This window comes from Nannospalax galili, unplaced genomic scaffold (assembly GCF_000622305.1).
Source record: "Nannospalax galili isolate Female #2095 unplaced genomic scaffold, S.galili_v1.0 scaffold655, whole genome shotgun sequence".
In the NCBI taxonomy this organism is placed as follows: domain Eukaryota; kingdom Metazoa; phylum Chordata; class Mammalia; order Rodentia; family Spalacidae; genus Nannospalax; species Nannospalax galili.
The window spans coordinates 2,165,795-2,182,794 of NW_008337285.1; the positions used below are offsets into that span (position 1 = coordinate 2,165,795).

Sequence of the window (17,000 nt, forward strand, 5' to 3'; positions counted from 1 at the left end):
CCTAGGACCAAATTCTTTTAAATTCCAGGTCCTTTTAATAAGATGATACTATACAGCAGTCCCTTCTGCATGAAATAACCAGCATCATAATGACCTCAGCTGAGCATGATCGCTAAATTTGTCACAATTGGGCTTTTTGATGGTTTTGCTCATTCATTAAAGGAGGGCCAAGCAGGGTCATTGGACCCTCACTGATTCACCAGCCACTCTTCCCAGCCAACTGTATGTAATCTGGCCCCAATCACAAATGGCCTCCTGGATTTGTATACAATACAGGGCTAAAGTATGCAACCAGGGGAAGGCTAGGAAGAGCCTAAAGTATCCAATCTGGGGAAGGTATGACCCATGCTGGGTAAAGGTTTTCCAGTGTACATACCCTCTGGTCATACATACACCTCAGCAACCCCTCAGCTATCTCAGTAAGTAAGCTCAATAAATTCATTGGTACCCTAGTAAAACTCTAATCAAACATTGGCTTGACACTAGAACTTTAAAAGGGAATAAGTATAGCTTAGCATCCCCAGGAGATATAATGCTATTATATCTCATAATTTAAAAAGAAAAAAAAGAAAATGATAATGTAAAAGATGTTAAAAGGATGTGGGAATGGAAGATTTTCCAAAATAGAAAAAATTAGAAAGCCTCAGCAAGTGATGAGGGTCTGTGTAGATTTGTTATGGTATATAAAGGGTGAAACAAAAATAATACACACATAATCTTAAATTTTCTTAGGTCGTAGTTTAGTCAACTAGTTTAAGGAACAAAATATATGTCTAGTCAAGGTTCATCTGAGAACATTTGATTTTTTACCCAAGCTTTATCTACACAGCACATGGTAATTATAAGTATCAGACTGGTGGAACTAACCTTATTGGATGTTTAACAGCCATAGTTTGAGGCCTATACTAGTGTGGTCAGAGGCACTTAAAAGACAGTTTTTATCCCTTGTAATCCAAGGTCAAAAAGTTCCAGGGACTATGGACCATCTCTCAAAATGTCCTGAAAATGTGGTGAGTCTCATGAGATGGACTTGAACCAGTTTACAGTCTATAAAGAGGAGGGTCAACTCAGAGGAAACATCTCATTCATGCTTCCAAGTGAAGCCAGACATCATCGAGCAGGACCTTTGACATCTTCACATAGATGGAACTGGTAAAAGAAAGTTTATCCCAAGCCCATGTGACCCCCGAGGAACAGATCCTCAAATGACCTTAAGTGTAAAAATAAATTGATTTATTTGGGCCAAATGTATGGTCTTAAACACCCAAAAGGAAAGTATAACCAAAAAGTAGTCATCAGTATATTTCTTTAAGAGTTCAAGGGATTACACTTCCCAGACATTAGGCTTAAGTCTATATAAAACAATTATTTCTCATTGATGATTTTGCTCCTAACCAGAAAGTGTTGCTCAGATGTAAGACCTCAAACCTTGGTCTCCAATACTGTAGTGCCCACCTGTAGCTAAGGGAGACAACCAGCTATTGTTCTAAAATGGTGGATAAATTTGTTTTCTCCCCGTATCTAGAAGCCTTTGAGAGGGAATTGGCATTGATTCTAACCACTCCAACAGCTATCAAAATACCTGAAAGCAAATCCGAATCCATCACTCTCGAGTCCAGCTTTGGAAGACAAAAGAAAAATGAGGAGGAACCCAATAGAGAGATGCTTTTGGAAGCCCTTGTCAAGAAATTCCAATGGACTCTGATGACGAACATTTGAAAATTGCCGTTTTGACTTTTTTCTAGTTCCCTGTCTAGAACTTGTAATTCTAATTACTCTTGCCTTTACTTCTCTTTCACATCTCCTACTCACGATTCAAGGACTTTCTTTTCCCCCTAGAGATAAGAGTTATGCAGTTTTGGAGTCTTTTAGATAGACCCACTGAAGGTGCACTCCAATTGTCTCACTCTGCATCCCTGTTCAACATGGAAGAAGACAAAGCAGTCTGTGTCTCGCCTCCCTATTGGCAATTTGGGTAATCTCTTCAGAGGATGGTGTGATAAGAATAGGAGGTTGGAATTGGCTAGGCAGTTAGGGTAAAAAGCCCCAAAGAAAAGTAGCCAGTTTCTTGGCTAAAACTCACAATGTCCTTGGGACTCTTAGCAACAAACTCCATTCCAAAGGCCAAAAATGTCGAAAATATTTGGGACCTTTTATCTAATCCTCAAAGATTTTAAGTTAGGGCTAGAGAGATGGCTCAGCAGTTAGGAGCACTGACTGCTCTTGCAGAGGACCCGGGTTCGATTCCCAGCACCCACATGATGGCTATGAACCATCTTTAACTCCTGTTCCAGGGGAATCCGAAGCCCTCTTCTGACCTCCGCAGCATTGCATGACACGGGTGCACTCATATACACGCAGGCAATACATTCATGCACATAAAATAAAAATAAAATATTAAAAAAAAGATTTTAGGGTCACCTCTTCAGAGGGGGCAATGTAGCCAAAAGCCACATAAGAAAAAAAAATAAATAAATAAAAAAAGATGTCTAGATAGACTGAATAGACTCCAGTGGATGAACTTGCACTAAAAGATATCTGGGTGCCAACACTTGGCTGAATAGAATTTAACATGTATGGTGGACTGCCAGAAAGCATGTAGTACAGTGGGGGAGGGGTTATGTGGGGACATTCATGGAGGAGATGGCATCTAAATTTGATTAAGAATTGTTGTGTGAAATGTACAAAAGCTCAATAAAAAATTTTTAATTAAAAAATAAAAACAAAAAACAACTCAGGGGCTGGAGAGATGGCTCAGCAGTTAAGAGCACTTGTTCTTCCAGAGGACCTGAGCTCATTTCCTAGCAGCCACATCAGGCAGTTCATAACTGTCTGCAACTCCCACTGTATGGGACCGTGGGCCTCTGAGATCGCCTCACATGCACACACAGATACAGACACACACACACACACACACACACACACAATTAAAAAGAAAACTAACAGAAAAGCACTTTCCATTTGTAAGTAGAAGTCCTCTGAGTGATGTGGAAGAAAAACAGAGAAGATAGAGTCAAGAGTCATGGAATAAAGAGATAAAAGAGTTAAGCATGGAAAGAAGGTTGAGAAGATATCAAGGGAAAACCAGGGACTAAAGGGTGAGTGTGGGAAAGGAAGGAAGAAAGAAGAAGGAACTGGGAAGAATAAGGAAGTGGCAGAGAAGAGGAAGCAGCAAAGGTCCAGAGGGGACTAGGGGCGGTACTGACTCAGTGCTGTGACTCCTCTTTCAGGACTTATTCCCAGGACAATGCCCAGATAAGGCAAATGAGCCAGTGATGGCTCTGTGGTTCTAACATGTGTAAGAGATGGAGTTTAATGACCCAAGCTCTGGAAGTAAATAGTAGTCCTTCTCCTGTTAACTTTTACTAACAAAATGGAAACAAACAAAAAGCACTCTGAAACCATTTTAACAATCAGCTTTTCTGGGGAAGGTGCCTGCTGCTGCTTTGGTTATCCCACAGTGCTCAGTTCAGTGAAGGATAATAGCCGGCAGACATTCAGTAAATAGTTGGACAGCTGGGAAATCTTAATATGAAGTAATGTTTTGCTTGTGGGGGGAGGCAGGGACACAGAAGAACATTTAATAGATCCTCTGGTGAGAAACCAGCCTCTGCTTTGTGGAAAAAAGGCTCAAGACATAATAAGACTCCTATAGTTAAGTCTTATATTATTTGTTATTAAAGAGGCAAGGATTTAAGATGTGCTTTTTAACAGTCTTTAGTTTGGCTGTAATTTAAGATGACTTTTACAAATTAGATCCTAATCCTTGTAGACACAGATGGCTATTACAGAACAGCTTTGCAAAAACACTAGTCATTCTACTTGAAAGAGCATTCAGAGAAGGATGAAGTGCCATTAACTCTCACCCAATCTCTGGCTCTAGGAGGCCTAGAGTCCTGGGCTTTCAGGGTTTAGGAATGGAATCTGGGTGGGCCTAGGGCATCTGTTCTGAACTGGAATAGCCTCTGCTTCACTAAGGAACCAGAGATTTAGATTTAGGGGAGCCTGATGTTATTAACATTTGAGAACAGTTACTGCACACTTATAGATGAGGCACCATGGTGAGAACTGCAAGGGAGATAGATGTGAGCATATATGGTATGGACTCTCTATAAATCATTACAGGACAACAGAACAAGTGCCAGGAGAGAAGGGTATATAATACAAGCTGCAATGGTACAGAGTTTGGGAGAAGAGGGAGGACTTCACAGAGAGGTTGACATTTGAGCTCCACATTAAAACATAACTTCAAACAGGACAGAAACTGGGGAAGGTGGATATTGAAAGAGGAAATAAGAGTATATGAAAGCAAAAAGGCACAAGAGTTTCTGTACCTTTAATGAATAGTGAGTGATCTCTAATCTGCTGACAGAAATAATGACAGGCAGGATATGGTGGGAAATGTCACAATGGACCAGACCTTAGAGTTTTCAAAAGCACCCTCAGAGTCTATACTTCTCCTAGGGTAGTAGAACTACTTAACAAATTGTTAAGCAAGAAAGGAAAAGATCAGTGATTTGGAAAAAATCACTCTGTGGCAGATAATCTCAGGCTGACCAAGGATCTCTAGGCTAACATTTTCTCTGAGAAACGGGACCAAATTTGTATGAAAGAAACATTGCAAGAAGAGAATGCATGAATATTTTTCTTCGACAAAGGGGAGCTAGGTCAGGAGTAAATTCTCCCTGGCTAAGTAATGGGCTCCTCTCTGTTTAAGGCTGGTCCATGTTAACACAGTAGTTTGCATGGAAAGGTCTGAAAGCTTGGCCAGGAAGCTTGAGGCAAGTGGGTAGTGGGTCCAAGAAGGCTCTGCATTTCATGTCCGTTCCCCTGCGGCTTTTTGCTAGTAATATTTCAATCTGTATCTTGACCCTGTGAAAAAAAGGCTGTTAATGCATTAGAGAAAAACCCAGCTTCTAAAAAAAAAAAAAATCCTCTCTCAGGTCCTGTCAAAAATTAACTTTAAAAAATTAATTTTAGGGACTGGAGAAATGGCTCAGTGATTAACAGCACTGGCTGCTCTGGCAGAGGGCCTGGGTTCAATTCTGATCACCCACATGGCAGATAACAACCATCTGTAACTCCAGTTCCAGGGAACCTGACACCCTCTTCTGACGTTTGTGGGCACTGCACAACACAGATGCACTTACATACATGCAGGCAATACACTCATACACATAGAAAAAAAGTAAATAAAAATAATAAAAATATTTTTAAAATTTCAAAGAAAATAAAGTTTTATTTTAAAAGCTAAGAAGGTCCTTGCAGTATTTTCATTTTACAGATGAGGCTGAGGAGGATGACTTAAAACCAAGAATTTTGAAAGAGTAATTTATCTTCCAAGTTCTACAATTTCTCTAATTGAGAAGTTCCTCACAGAATATAAAGTATGAACACCAGCATGATCTTGAGGCTTCTTCACTGACAGGATTTAAGGTAGCTTCACGGCTGGCTGTGTGGTAAAAACATATGCATGCATATGTATGTGATTCATAAACGAAGAGAAGAGCTTGAGGCAGTAAGTGAGACTGGTGAGTAGGACCAATAACCATCACCTAGGGTTCACTAGTTTCCCGGGCTTAGACAGAAGGATCCTAGGATTCAGATTTATTATCTGTCTGAGAGTTGAACTAGTCTCATTTCATATGAAGCAGGAACATTATGCAAAAAATAGTTCTTGCTGTTTCCAAAGACAGGAAAATTAGTACTTCACACATGAGATATTCCTGTCCTAGAAAATGTTTTCGTACATCAGGTCAAATTTGCCTCCTCTAACTTTCACTCACTGGTTCCAGTTCTGGTTATGGACTCTCACAAAGTCAGGTCCCTTTTTTCATAGCAAGCCTTCAAATAGATGAAAACAACACACATTGTCTCCCAAGGCCTTTCCTTCTCCAAGAGAACATTTCCTCAGAAGACATGATCCCCAGTCCCCTCTCTCCTACAACCCTATGCTCCAGAATGCTTTTATTTCTTCAGGGTTCCCATCTGAGCATGAATCCTAAGACTCAGAGTTACATAGGATGATTTAGCTATTCCCTTGTGGGGCTTGAACCTCTGAAAATGTAGCTACCTTTTCTGTTGGCAGTCACAATACATTGTTAATATATACTTAGCTTAATTCAACCACAGTCTCTGCTAAAGGTATGCATCTCTATGTATTTCTATAAAATTCAGCAATTTCACTTTTAAAGTTTTTTCTGAATAATTTTTATTAATCCAGAAATCTGGTAAAGTGTTAATTTGGATTGCCAATAAATATGTGGTGTAGTAAAAGACTGACTATGGAGCCTGTCAGTTTTGTCAGTTCATGGAGCTGATAGGCACTATTTCGTGAACACAACCACCTAATCACCAACGAATCTGCCTAACTGTGCATTTTTACTTTGCCCTAGAATACTATGAAAGATTATTAAACATCTTACTATAATATGGATACACAATGAATGCAGGCTATCATTCCTGATTCCTTAAGATTAGCAAGATATCAAACTACAGAGTAATCTTTTTAAACACAATGCAATCAATCCTTAGTGAACCTGTAATTGTTAACCTTGTTCTAGTTATTAAATGGTTAATCACCATTATACAAAGATGAGAGCTCAGGAAGGCCTGTATGAATGTTAGGACGAGTATATAGATAAGAAATAATGATAGAAGAAAGATCCAGTATCTAATTTCTTACATAGGTGTCTGGACACTTCTGCTGGCCTGGGAAGCCTAACCTTTACAAGCTGAGGAGAACGGTGTGCAGAACAAAGACAGACTTCTGGGTATTTTATAGCAGCCTATACCACCTGACTTTTCATGGATGACTTTTTCTAGCCATAATGAGCTGGGAATACTTCCTGAGACAGGTAGAGGAACTTACATCTCTCCTAGGAAAGGTGCTCAGTAACTTGAACTCATCCCATGGAAATCCTTTGGAAGCTACGAAATCAAAGACAATCTGGAGTTTATTGCTGGCCAGGAAACGTCGCTCCAAGAACTCGCCGCTGGGGGTTCGAATCCGAAGTTTGCTCACAGGCTCAGCATTTTCTTCCTTTGGCTCTGGAGGCAGGGCTTGTTCTAAGGAGAGCCGGATGGCCTAAGTTGGGCAAAACCAAGTGTTAAAATGTGAGACAGATGGGACTGTTGAGGAACGGGTAAAAGAGAGTGGAAAAACAATGTTTAAAAAAACATGATACATAAGTGGTTATGTCCATTAATTAAAAAAATACTTAGTGCTGATATGTGGCCAGCACTTAATTGGTGATAAGTGCCTAGCACTTATCCTCATGTTAACATAATACTGTGAACAACTGAGGACAGTTGTTACTATTATCATTATGATTATTCCTTTGTGCCTACTTCAAATCAGAACTTAATTCAGTATTTCCTGGTTTCCTCTTGCTTTCCTGTTAATCCACCTATCGGCTTGCTTTCTATTTTGACATTTCCCTATAGACTATAACAGATGCTACGTTATTGTCTGAATGGAACTGATTATATTATAGAAGGATAAACAGTAGTAGCCCATTACTCCATTCACTGTGCAGACAATATCTGCTCCTCAATGTAAGCATTCTCCAAGGGTTTTCCTGCAGGATGAAAACAAACCTCAGATATCCCATACTAGTGGACCAATGTGGAAAGCAATCAAGAGATATAAGTCTGCAACCTCGGGATCTAAATACCCAACCATTTACTGGCAAAGTGAACAAAAATACAGCAGTAGCCTCGTTTCAAATGTACTGGCTAAAAGCAAAGAGCCCACGTAAGCAAACACTGCTGTAAAACAATGACATAAAGGACACCTAAACTCAAACAGCAGTCACTGTAAACATCATTGTTAAACTTCATTTGGTTTGCTCAACAAATATAGTTTTTTACTTGTATTATTTTAGGTTTGTGATAAAAGAAAGCTGGTAAAAGAAATTTTTTAATAAAAAATTTCTGCATATTTAAAGCCTTCACATCTGCACAATAATAGGGACATTTTGTGAATTGAAATTTGCCACTGAAAACTATAAAAGGCTGCTTCTATACAATCTGATTTTTTTTAAAACACAATAGATAATATATACTTACACCAATCTTTTACAATCATACTCAGAGACTGGCTTAATTTACATGCATATACGTATATAAATATATGTGTACATTATACTCTAGGTTTCCATCAATACACAGCAGGTAACAGTTTACAGTGATAAACAGTAAAGCTAACATAATTCCATGAATTCTTACTGAGTATTTTCCTTGTGTTAGGCACTGTTCTAGATGATAGAGTTAGTGTTAGGGTTAGGGTTAATAGTCTAGCAGGCGAAAAGAAAGACAACAAACACACACAGGAAAATATATACCCATCATATAGTGCTGAGTGCTATGGAGGGGAGCAGGGAACTCTGGTAGAATGGAGGGAAGAGAACAATATCCAATGTTGTAAGCCTCAGAAAACAAAGGTCTAAATGGGAGAGGCCGCTACATGAACATTTAGATCCAGAAGAACTATAGGCACGAGTCACAATGACATCAAGGCCGTGGCCTGGTGTGACTGAAGACTAGCATGGCAACCAACGTGAGTAGACCAAAATGAGTAAGAGGAAAGGGAAATATATTAAATTCAGAGAAGAAGCCAAAAGGGGCATTTAGAACATACATGCCTTTATGAAGTCATTTAGGGGGCTCAGCAGTTAAGAACATTGGCTGCTCTTCCAGAGGACCTGGCTCACTTGGCCACTCACAACTACCTGCATGTACCTGGTGCACATACATACACTTAGGCATACACATACACAAAAACTGAAGCTAAATAAAATTTAAAAAGACATTTAATGATTTTCCCCGTTTTGAAATTAATGTATGATTGTCATAAATAAAATCTATCTTTTTTTGGGTGGGGTGGTGGTGCTGGGCATTGAAGCCAGGGCTTTGTACATGTGAAGCAAGCACTCTATTACTGAGCTCTATCCCCAATGCATGCATAGAATTCTTAATATTTAGGATTACATTAAGTCCTGAACTTTGGTAATGTGAGTCATCCAACTTTGTTCTGGTTTTTTAAAATTGTTTTGAGTATTTATTTCTTTTTCATATAAATTTTGCAATCAACTTGTCAGTTCCTACATAAAACTGTACAGAGACTTCAGATGAATATAAGATTTTAGCTTTTATTTTGGGGTCTGAAGTTATTGTAAATTTTTGAAAAGATACGATGCAAGAATTGTTTTTTTAAAGGAGTCATCAAAAGACTGTAGAAAAGGCTGGGCATGGCAGTGCATGCCTTTAATCCCAGCCCTGGGGGGCAAAGGCAGGCAGATCTCTGTGAGTTTGAGGCCAGCCTGGTGTACATAGCAAGTTCCAGGCCAGATGGGGCTACAGGGAGACCCTGTCTCAAAAAGAGCCCCCCCCCACCCCCGAAAAGACTATAGAAAAGTAAAAATAGAAACATAGAGTCAAGTTAGGTTGTTAACTAAAGTAATCCACGAAACAGATACCAGTGGTGTTTGGATAAATATGGTAGTAATTAGTTAGTGGAGAAACATATGCGTTTTGTAAATATTTTGAAAGTGGAGCCAAAAATATACTTATGACATACAGATGTGAAAGACACAAGTCAGGGATAACACCAAGGCTTGGGCTCAAACTATTAGAAAGATTTTTCATGTTCTAAGTAAGGTAGGTCTGGGTGGGAAGGTTCATTGTTCATTGTTCAGTTCAAGTTTGTGATGTATATTAGCCATAGTGGAGATGATAGGCTTCAGTAGGCATGAAAGCTTAAAAGGAAATAATTTTGGGTAGAGAGAAGGGCAAAAGTATAACTTTTATTTGTGTGTGTGTGTGTGTGTGTGTGTGTGTGTGTGTGTGTGGGAAAAATTAGTAAAAGGGAATAATTTTGTACCCATTCTTTCCCATCAATAATTCTCCAAAATTTGGCCCTTCCAATCATAGCTCTAATTATTGAACAGCATTCTAAATTTGTCCATGTACTGTGCTCTGAGTAAACTCTGTGCTTTCTCCATTTGTTTTTGACTAAGACCTTTCCCTAAGCCCTCCATCCAACCATGAATCCAATAAAATGCTACTCTGCTCCATTTAACCATCAAATGCCAGGCCATCTTTCTCTCTGTGAAGTCCTTCTTGTTACCTTTGTACCTTCAGAAGCCATCTCCTTCCCCTACATATTTTCAGCACCCTGCTACTTTAATAATTATTATAGTACACATATAGTATCTTTCCTATAGTTGCTTTACATTGATCTCTTGCACTAGTGAGCTCCCTGAAGGCTGGACCGTATCTTACATGTATAACATTGTATAAGTTAATACCCATAGCAAATGACTTAATGATTTGCACATAAAAAGTGTTATCTGCTGAACATAAAGTAAAATTTTAGTTGAAACTTTCTCTACTTGCCAATAATTTGGTGGCAAAAAAACATTCAGGAAAGATTTCCTGGATGATAAATACTTCACACATTCTACTAGGCACCATAAAATCCATCCCTTAAAACTGGATTACTAGAAAAATGTGTAATGTACTAAAATGTGCTGTGGCTTTCTGAATTTAAATTACATGTAAGGTGTTGGAGAGACGACTCAGAGTTTAAGAGCACCGGCTGTTCTTGCAGAGGATGTAGGTTTGGTTTCCAGCACCCATATGGAGCTAACAACCATCTGTAACTCCAGTTCCAGAGGATCTGATACCTTCTTCTGGCCCTTCTGGGTACTTCATGCATGTGGTACACCTATATACATGCAGGCACTGTACTCATACATATAAATACAATAAATAAAAAAGCTTACATGGAAAAGAAGCTGTCACGCATGACCTGTTATTATAGCAATGGTTGGCAGCAGTGTTCACATCATCAAGACTCCTCTTAAAGAACCAGAGGAAACACTGCTTGAAGATCTCAGTGACAGAAAAATCTAGGTTATCTTTTGAGAGACTAGCTATTACCTGATGCTACTCACAAAGTCAAACTTTGAAACTATCATATTTTCCCTTGCTTTGGCCCAAGAGAAACATACAACATATTTGTGTGGCCCATGCTGAGCAAATGCACAGCATCTGGTTATGTGTATCTGGTGCCTCATTGGATTATCTGTTATCAATATGCTAATATCACTGTTTTCTTACCTTCTTTTATTGTCCTTGATTCACTATGTATTATTCCTTTTTAAATTCCTTTTAATTGCATGCATTTATACATATCACTTGTAATTGATTTCGTGAAGAAGGAACTATATAAATTATAAAAATTAGGAGAGGTGTGCTATAATTTTTTCTTCATCTTCAGAATAATCATAACATTTTTCTTTATTATGGTCAACCATCAGTAGGCCTTTGCATATTTTATTGATTTCATTCTAGCAGTGGCCATATAGAAAACTGAGGTTAACTGCTAAGGAATTTCCTTGTGAACAAGGTGATTTGATTGTTCAGTAATCCATTTTTCTAAGGATCTTGAAATACTGGAGGTAACAAAAATAATAAAATGAGCAGGACATGTTGGCTCATGCTTTTAATCCCAGCACTTGGGAGGCACAAGCTGATGGATCTCTGTGAGTTTAAGATCAGCCTGGTCTACATAGTGAGTTCTAGGCCAGCTATGGCTACACAGTGAGACCTTGTCTCAACAAAAACAAAAACAAAACAAAACAAAAATAAACAAACAAAACCATTCTTGTTTCTCAATGTAATTATATGTGTTAGAATTTCCACTCAGAAGGGAGGCAGTGTTGTTGTGGAAAGTCAGGTGATCTGGCTTCTGATCCAGATTAAGTGTTCAACCAGTTTGATGGTATCAGGCAAATCATGATCTTTCTGGGTCTCAGTTTCCTCAGAGGTTGCACAATACCAGCTATTCCCTAGTATTGTGGTTTGTAGTACACTAGTGTGCTGCTGAAATATGTTAATTGGCATAACACTGAAAAACAAACAAATCAAAAAACCAGTAAGACTGGAATAAAAATAGTTTTCTAATGATGGTTCTGTGCCAGTCTTTTTGAGACAGGATCTCCCTGTAGCCCCAGCTGGCCTTGAACTCACAGAGTGCTGGGATTAAAGACCCGCAGCACTATGCCCGGCCTTAAACTTGCATTTCTTTAAAAAGTTTATTTTTATTTTATGTAAATGAGTGTTTTCCCTGCATGCATGTAAGTGCAACTGTCATGTAATGCCCATGGAAGCCAGAAAAGGATGTCATATTCCCCTAGAAGTGTAGTTGTTAGCTGCCATGTGGGTGCTGGGAGCTGAATCCAGATCAGCCAGTGTTCTTACCTGCTGAACCATCTCTCCAGCCCCAATCCTTATTTTTTTTAAATTTTGGGGTAAGGAAGCTAGCTCTGTCAGTTAGTTGGTTATCTTGCATACACAAGGATTTGAGTTCAATTCCCAGTACCCATATTAAAAAAATGCTGGGTATAGCTGGGCATGATGATGCATGCCTTTAATCCCAGCACTCACGAGGCAGAGGCAGGCAGATCTCTGTGAGTTCAAGGCCAGCCTGGTCTACATAGCGAGTTCCAGGTCAGCTGGGACTACAGGGAGACCCTGTCTCAAAAAGAAAAAAAGAAAATGCTGGGCATGGTTGTGTATGCTTGTAATCTCAGTAATGGGGAGGCTGAAATAGTAAGATCTCTGAGCTCACTGGCCAGCCAGCTTAGTCTGCTTTGTGAGCTCCAGGCCAGTGAGAGACCCTCTCTGAGGAAGGATAGCCAAGGTTGTCCTTTGGCCTCTTCCAGCCCATGCACGTGTGCACACAAATAGACACACAGACACACACAGAGACAGAGACAGAGACAGACAGACAGACAGACAGACAGACACACACACGAAATAGGTGAAAGACGTGAATAAATGAATGTATGACATCTTCAAGGTTGATGACTAATACATTTTCCCCAGTCTCAGTTAGGGTGCTCTGGGCTTTTCATCATTTGTCAGAGGGCTTAATTTGTTAATAAGTGAATCATCCCATTAACCACATGCCTAGAGAAATATTGTAAAAATCCTTTTTTGTGAAGCTATCCTATTTGATGCTTTTTAAAAAATTCCTACTACACTTAGGGATACATTATTCACAATGTTTACTAGTCTAGTACCATAATTTTACATTTTAAAGACTATGAAGCTCCTAGCACTCGGGAGGCAGAGGCAGGTGGATCTCCGTGATTTCAAGGCCAGCCTGGTCTACACAGTGAGTTCCAAGCCAGCTGGGGCTATGGGGAAACCCTATCTCAAAAAGACCAAAAAATAAATAAATAAAATAAAATAAAAAATAAAAGATCATGAAGCATGGCAGAGGCAGATCCCACATCTGGATCACTATCTCCTAAGATTGTGAGGTATAGGGTATTTAAAAAAACATTTACAAAGTGAGTTAATATAAATTTCTCTATATTGATAGAGCTATAAACTCAAGAGAAAAATATCAGCTAAGTAAATGTGGGTGCTCAATATAGACACTGTAGAGTGGCACAATATCCTTTGATGGTGAAGTTTGGGGAAAGGATGGAAAATACAATAATCATATTTCTGGGGTCATAATTACAGTATCGAGGGAGGATAGGAAGCATCTTAAGGCAACAAATGGAGAACAGAAATAAAGGTAAAAGAAAATCATCAGTCTAGTAGGTGATCATGTTTTCTAAAAGTTCCATACAACAGATGAGGAATAATTCTTTCAAAGAGAGGTTGGGTTTAACAGCCTCACTATCAAATACAATAGAGTAACCTTCTTAAAATGATTCCCCACCTCACGTTCTTCTTCTTGCTCTTTGCGAATTTGCTCCAAACGAAACTGTTCTGCCATCTCTCTCTCGTGAGCTTCTCTCTGTTGATAAAACAGAAGAATAAGCATTTAAGAAATGTCTTCCTCCAAGAAATGCAACAAAGAAATCAAGTTCGTATAGGATTAGGAATCAAATTCATATAGGGTCAAATTCTGCTATGAGGAATTTATTTTGTTTTACTATTTTATTGTAATACATGAGCAATTGGATTATGTCAAATCTAGGAGGAAAAAAGGAGGAAAAAGGAACAAATTATATCTCAAGGGCTTATTCAGCATAATCTACAGGGACACTGTGGTAATAGCAATGTTTCTTTCTGAAACAAGACTAGAAATGAAACCAACAAAAAGTATAGTTCTCTGATCACATTGGCTTCTTATGCAAAAACTGTTGTTAGATCTGAGTACAGTGGTGTTCAAGCTCCTTCAGAGGCTATAGCTGAGTTGGTAGCATGCACGAAGCTCTGAGTTTGATCCTCAGTGCCAACAGCATGAATTGAGCATGGTGGCACATACCTGCAATCCTAGCACTTGGGAGATAGCGGCAGGAGTTATTTTGTTAAAAGGAATCATGATTTGAGAATTATGGATAGGGTTGCTTTCTGTTAATCGAATCTACCTTTTTCTAATGCAGAGCTAACATTTTTAGGATCCCAAGTGATAAAAAAAAAAAAGAGATGGTACTCAGAAAACCAAAGACTATTTAGGATTGAGTTTTATATTCCAGAAGAAACTTGACCAAACCTACCTTTGCTCTGTCAGCTTCAAGAGAAAGGCGGTAGGCCTCATCTTGCTCTCTTTTTACATTTTCTCTAGCTTCACGTTCATCCTTAAAAAAAGAAAGACTCAAATAAATTTTCACCATTTTTTAAGAAAAAAAGAGAATCTTTCTGTTTTATTCCTATATGAATTTATCACAAATAAGGGACTTAAAATTATTATTTCTATTTTTTATGTGTATGTGTGCATTGCCTGCATGTAATGTACCCATGCTTTGCAATGTCTGTGGAGGTCAGAAGAGGGCGTTGGATCCCCTGAAACTGGAGTTACAGATGGTTGTTAGCCACCACGTGGGTGCCTGGATTTGAAACCAGGTCTTGTGCAAGAATAGCCAGTGTTCTTAACTGCTGAGCCTTCTCTCCAGTCCCCAGACAATTAAATAAGGAACTTAAAAAAATTATTATTTTTATTTTACATGTGTGAGTGTCCTGCCTGCATGTAAGTGTACCGTGTCATGCAATGCCTATGAAGGTGAAAAGAGGTCATCAGATCCCCTGGGTGTTGGGAATTGGTAAATAAGGAACTTTTAAAGTATGCAAATAAGCAAACAAACAAGATGAGCAACATGATAAGAAGCTTTGAATCCTAGCTCTACTACGGAAAAAGATCTGACCTCTCCAGATCTCAGTTTCCTTCTAATAATAAATTGAAACGGTATTTGTCTTATATGGTTATTATGGAAATTAAATACAGTATCATTTTAACTGCAGCAAAGCATGTAGCACTTAATTTATTTGCAAAATTACGAGTTCCTTTTCCCCTTCCTCCTGATTTGGAGATTGTTAGCACTGGGACTAAAGAGAGGGAGGGAACGCAAAAGTTTTAGGCTGAAAGCATAACATCTTTGTTAACTTCATTTCACACTATACCACTAAAGCTTCAGTTATTTAAACTATCTCCCCTTCTTTAGTTATCAGATATTTTCCCATAAATTCATACTCAAAAAGCATGTGTACAACAGATATTATCAGTATCGAAAATCTTTTAGAATTTCTGTGTGTACGACATTCATGTGGGTGTGTGCATGTGTGTGGGGATGCATGTGCTCATTTGTAATTAAGGCTAGAAATCAACATTGGGTGTTTTTTCTCAATTTAGTGTCACCTTTTTTTTTTTTTTTTTTTTTGGAGACAAGGTCTCCCTGTTAGCCCCAGCTGGCCTAGAACTCACTAAGTAGACCAGGCTGGTTTAGAACTCACAGAGATCCGCCTGTCTCTGCCTCCCCTAGTGTACCACCACACCTACCTGAAGAGGTAGGGTTTCTTTTTAAAAAATAATTTGTTAAAACATTTATCTTGTGTATGCATGGGTGTGGGCATGTATGCCATGGCATATGTGTGGAAGTCACAGAACAATTTGTGGGGGTCAGTTCTCATCTTTCCATTATATAGATCTCAGGGACAAAACTCAAGTTTATCAGGGTTGGAAGTAAGTGCCTTTTACCTGCAGAGCCATCTCACCTGCCTTCAGATAAGGGTTTCTCATTGAATCTAGAGATCATTGGTGATGCTAGCTAGCCAATGAGCTCCAGAGACTCTCCTGCCTCTGCACTCCCAGCACTGGGGTTATATAGTCTGCACTGCTGAGTCCAGCTTTTAGTGGGGACCTGAACTCAGGTCTTCAATCTTGTGCGGCAGGCACAGAACCATCTCTCTAGCTTCTCTTTTAGAATATTTTCAGCTTCCAAAGTGAGTATACCATCTGTATACAGTGATATGATTTTATATGGAATAAAAATTAATTTTCTACCAGAATTTTTCACATGTAAAGTTCAGGAGAATAACCATTATATACATTCTTAAATTTAATAAATAACTGTACCTATAAGAAGTTTCCTCTTCAGTTATTATTGTATTAGGCTGAATGATATATAGTCACAAATACTTGACCATTTTGAACTTGTAATTGGAAGTTTCATTAAGGCTTAATACTTTCTTTCTCTTGCCAATTCCCTCTATGTTTACTGAAGCCTAACGAGATGTTCAGCATTCTCTTTGGTGCTCTCTCTTATACTTACTCAAGACTGGCCTTCTCTTGAAGTCCAATACTCCTTCTAGCTCCAGTAGTTTGATTCCAAAACCTCTGATTTGAATAGTAACATTCCATTGATTCTCAATTTTTCAAGCAAAAAACAGATGTATAATACAAGATAATTATAAATGAAATGTGTCTTATTTATTTATTTATTTAGTCTTATTGAGAAGAGTCTCCCCGTACCCCTAGCTAGCCTGGAACTTGCTATTAGACCAGGCTGGCCTTGAACTCACGGAGATATGCCTGCCTCTGCCTCCCAAGTGCTGGGATTAAAGGCATGTGCCACCAAACCCAGCTTTAATGAGGTTTTATGATGACTAGATACAACCAACTAGACAAAGCATATTTTGTGTTTCTGTTTATATGATCATTCACTTAAATAATTATTCCATAAACTCTTTCCCTT

At 38.7% G+C, this 17,000-nt stretch overlaps 1 protein-coding gene across 1 annotated transcript in view; it reads right to left on the minus strand.

Moving 5' to 3' along the window:
* The window catches only part of Faf1 (Fas associated factor 1), a gene marked incomplete in the record, with an annotated part of 402,697 nt that overhangs the window by 43,165 nt on the left and 342,532 nt on the right, over positions 1–17,000 (minus strand). Inside the window, 3 exon segments of the mRNA XM_029563227.1 lie at positions 6,872–7,087; positions 13,745–13,822; positions 14,529–14,609. Of these exon segments, the coding sequence (XP_029419087.1) occupies positions 6,872–7,087; positions 13,745–13,822; positions 14,529–14,609 (375 nt within the window).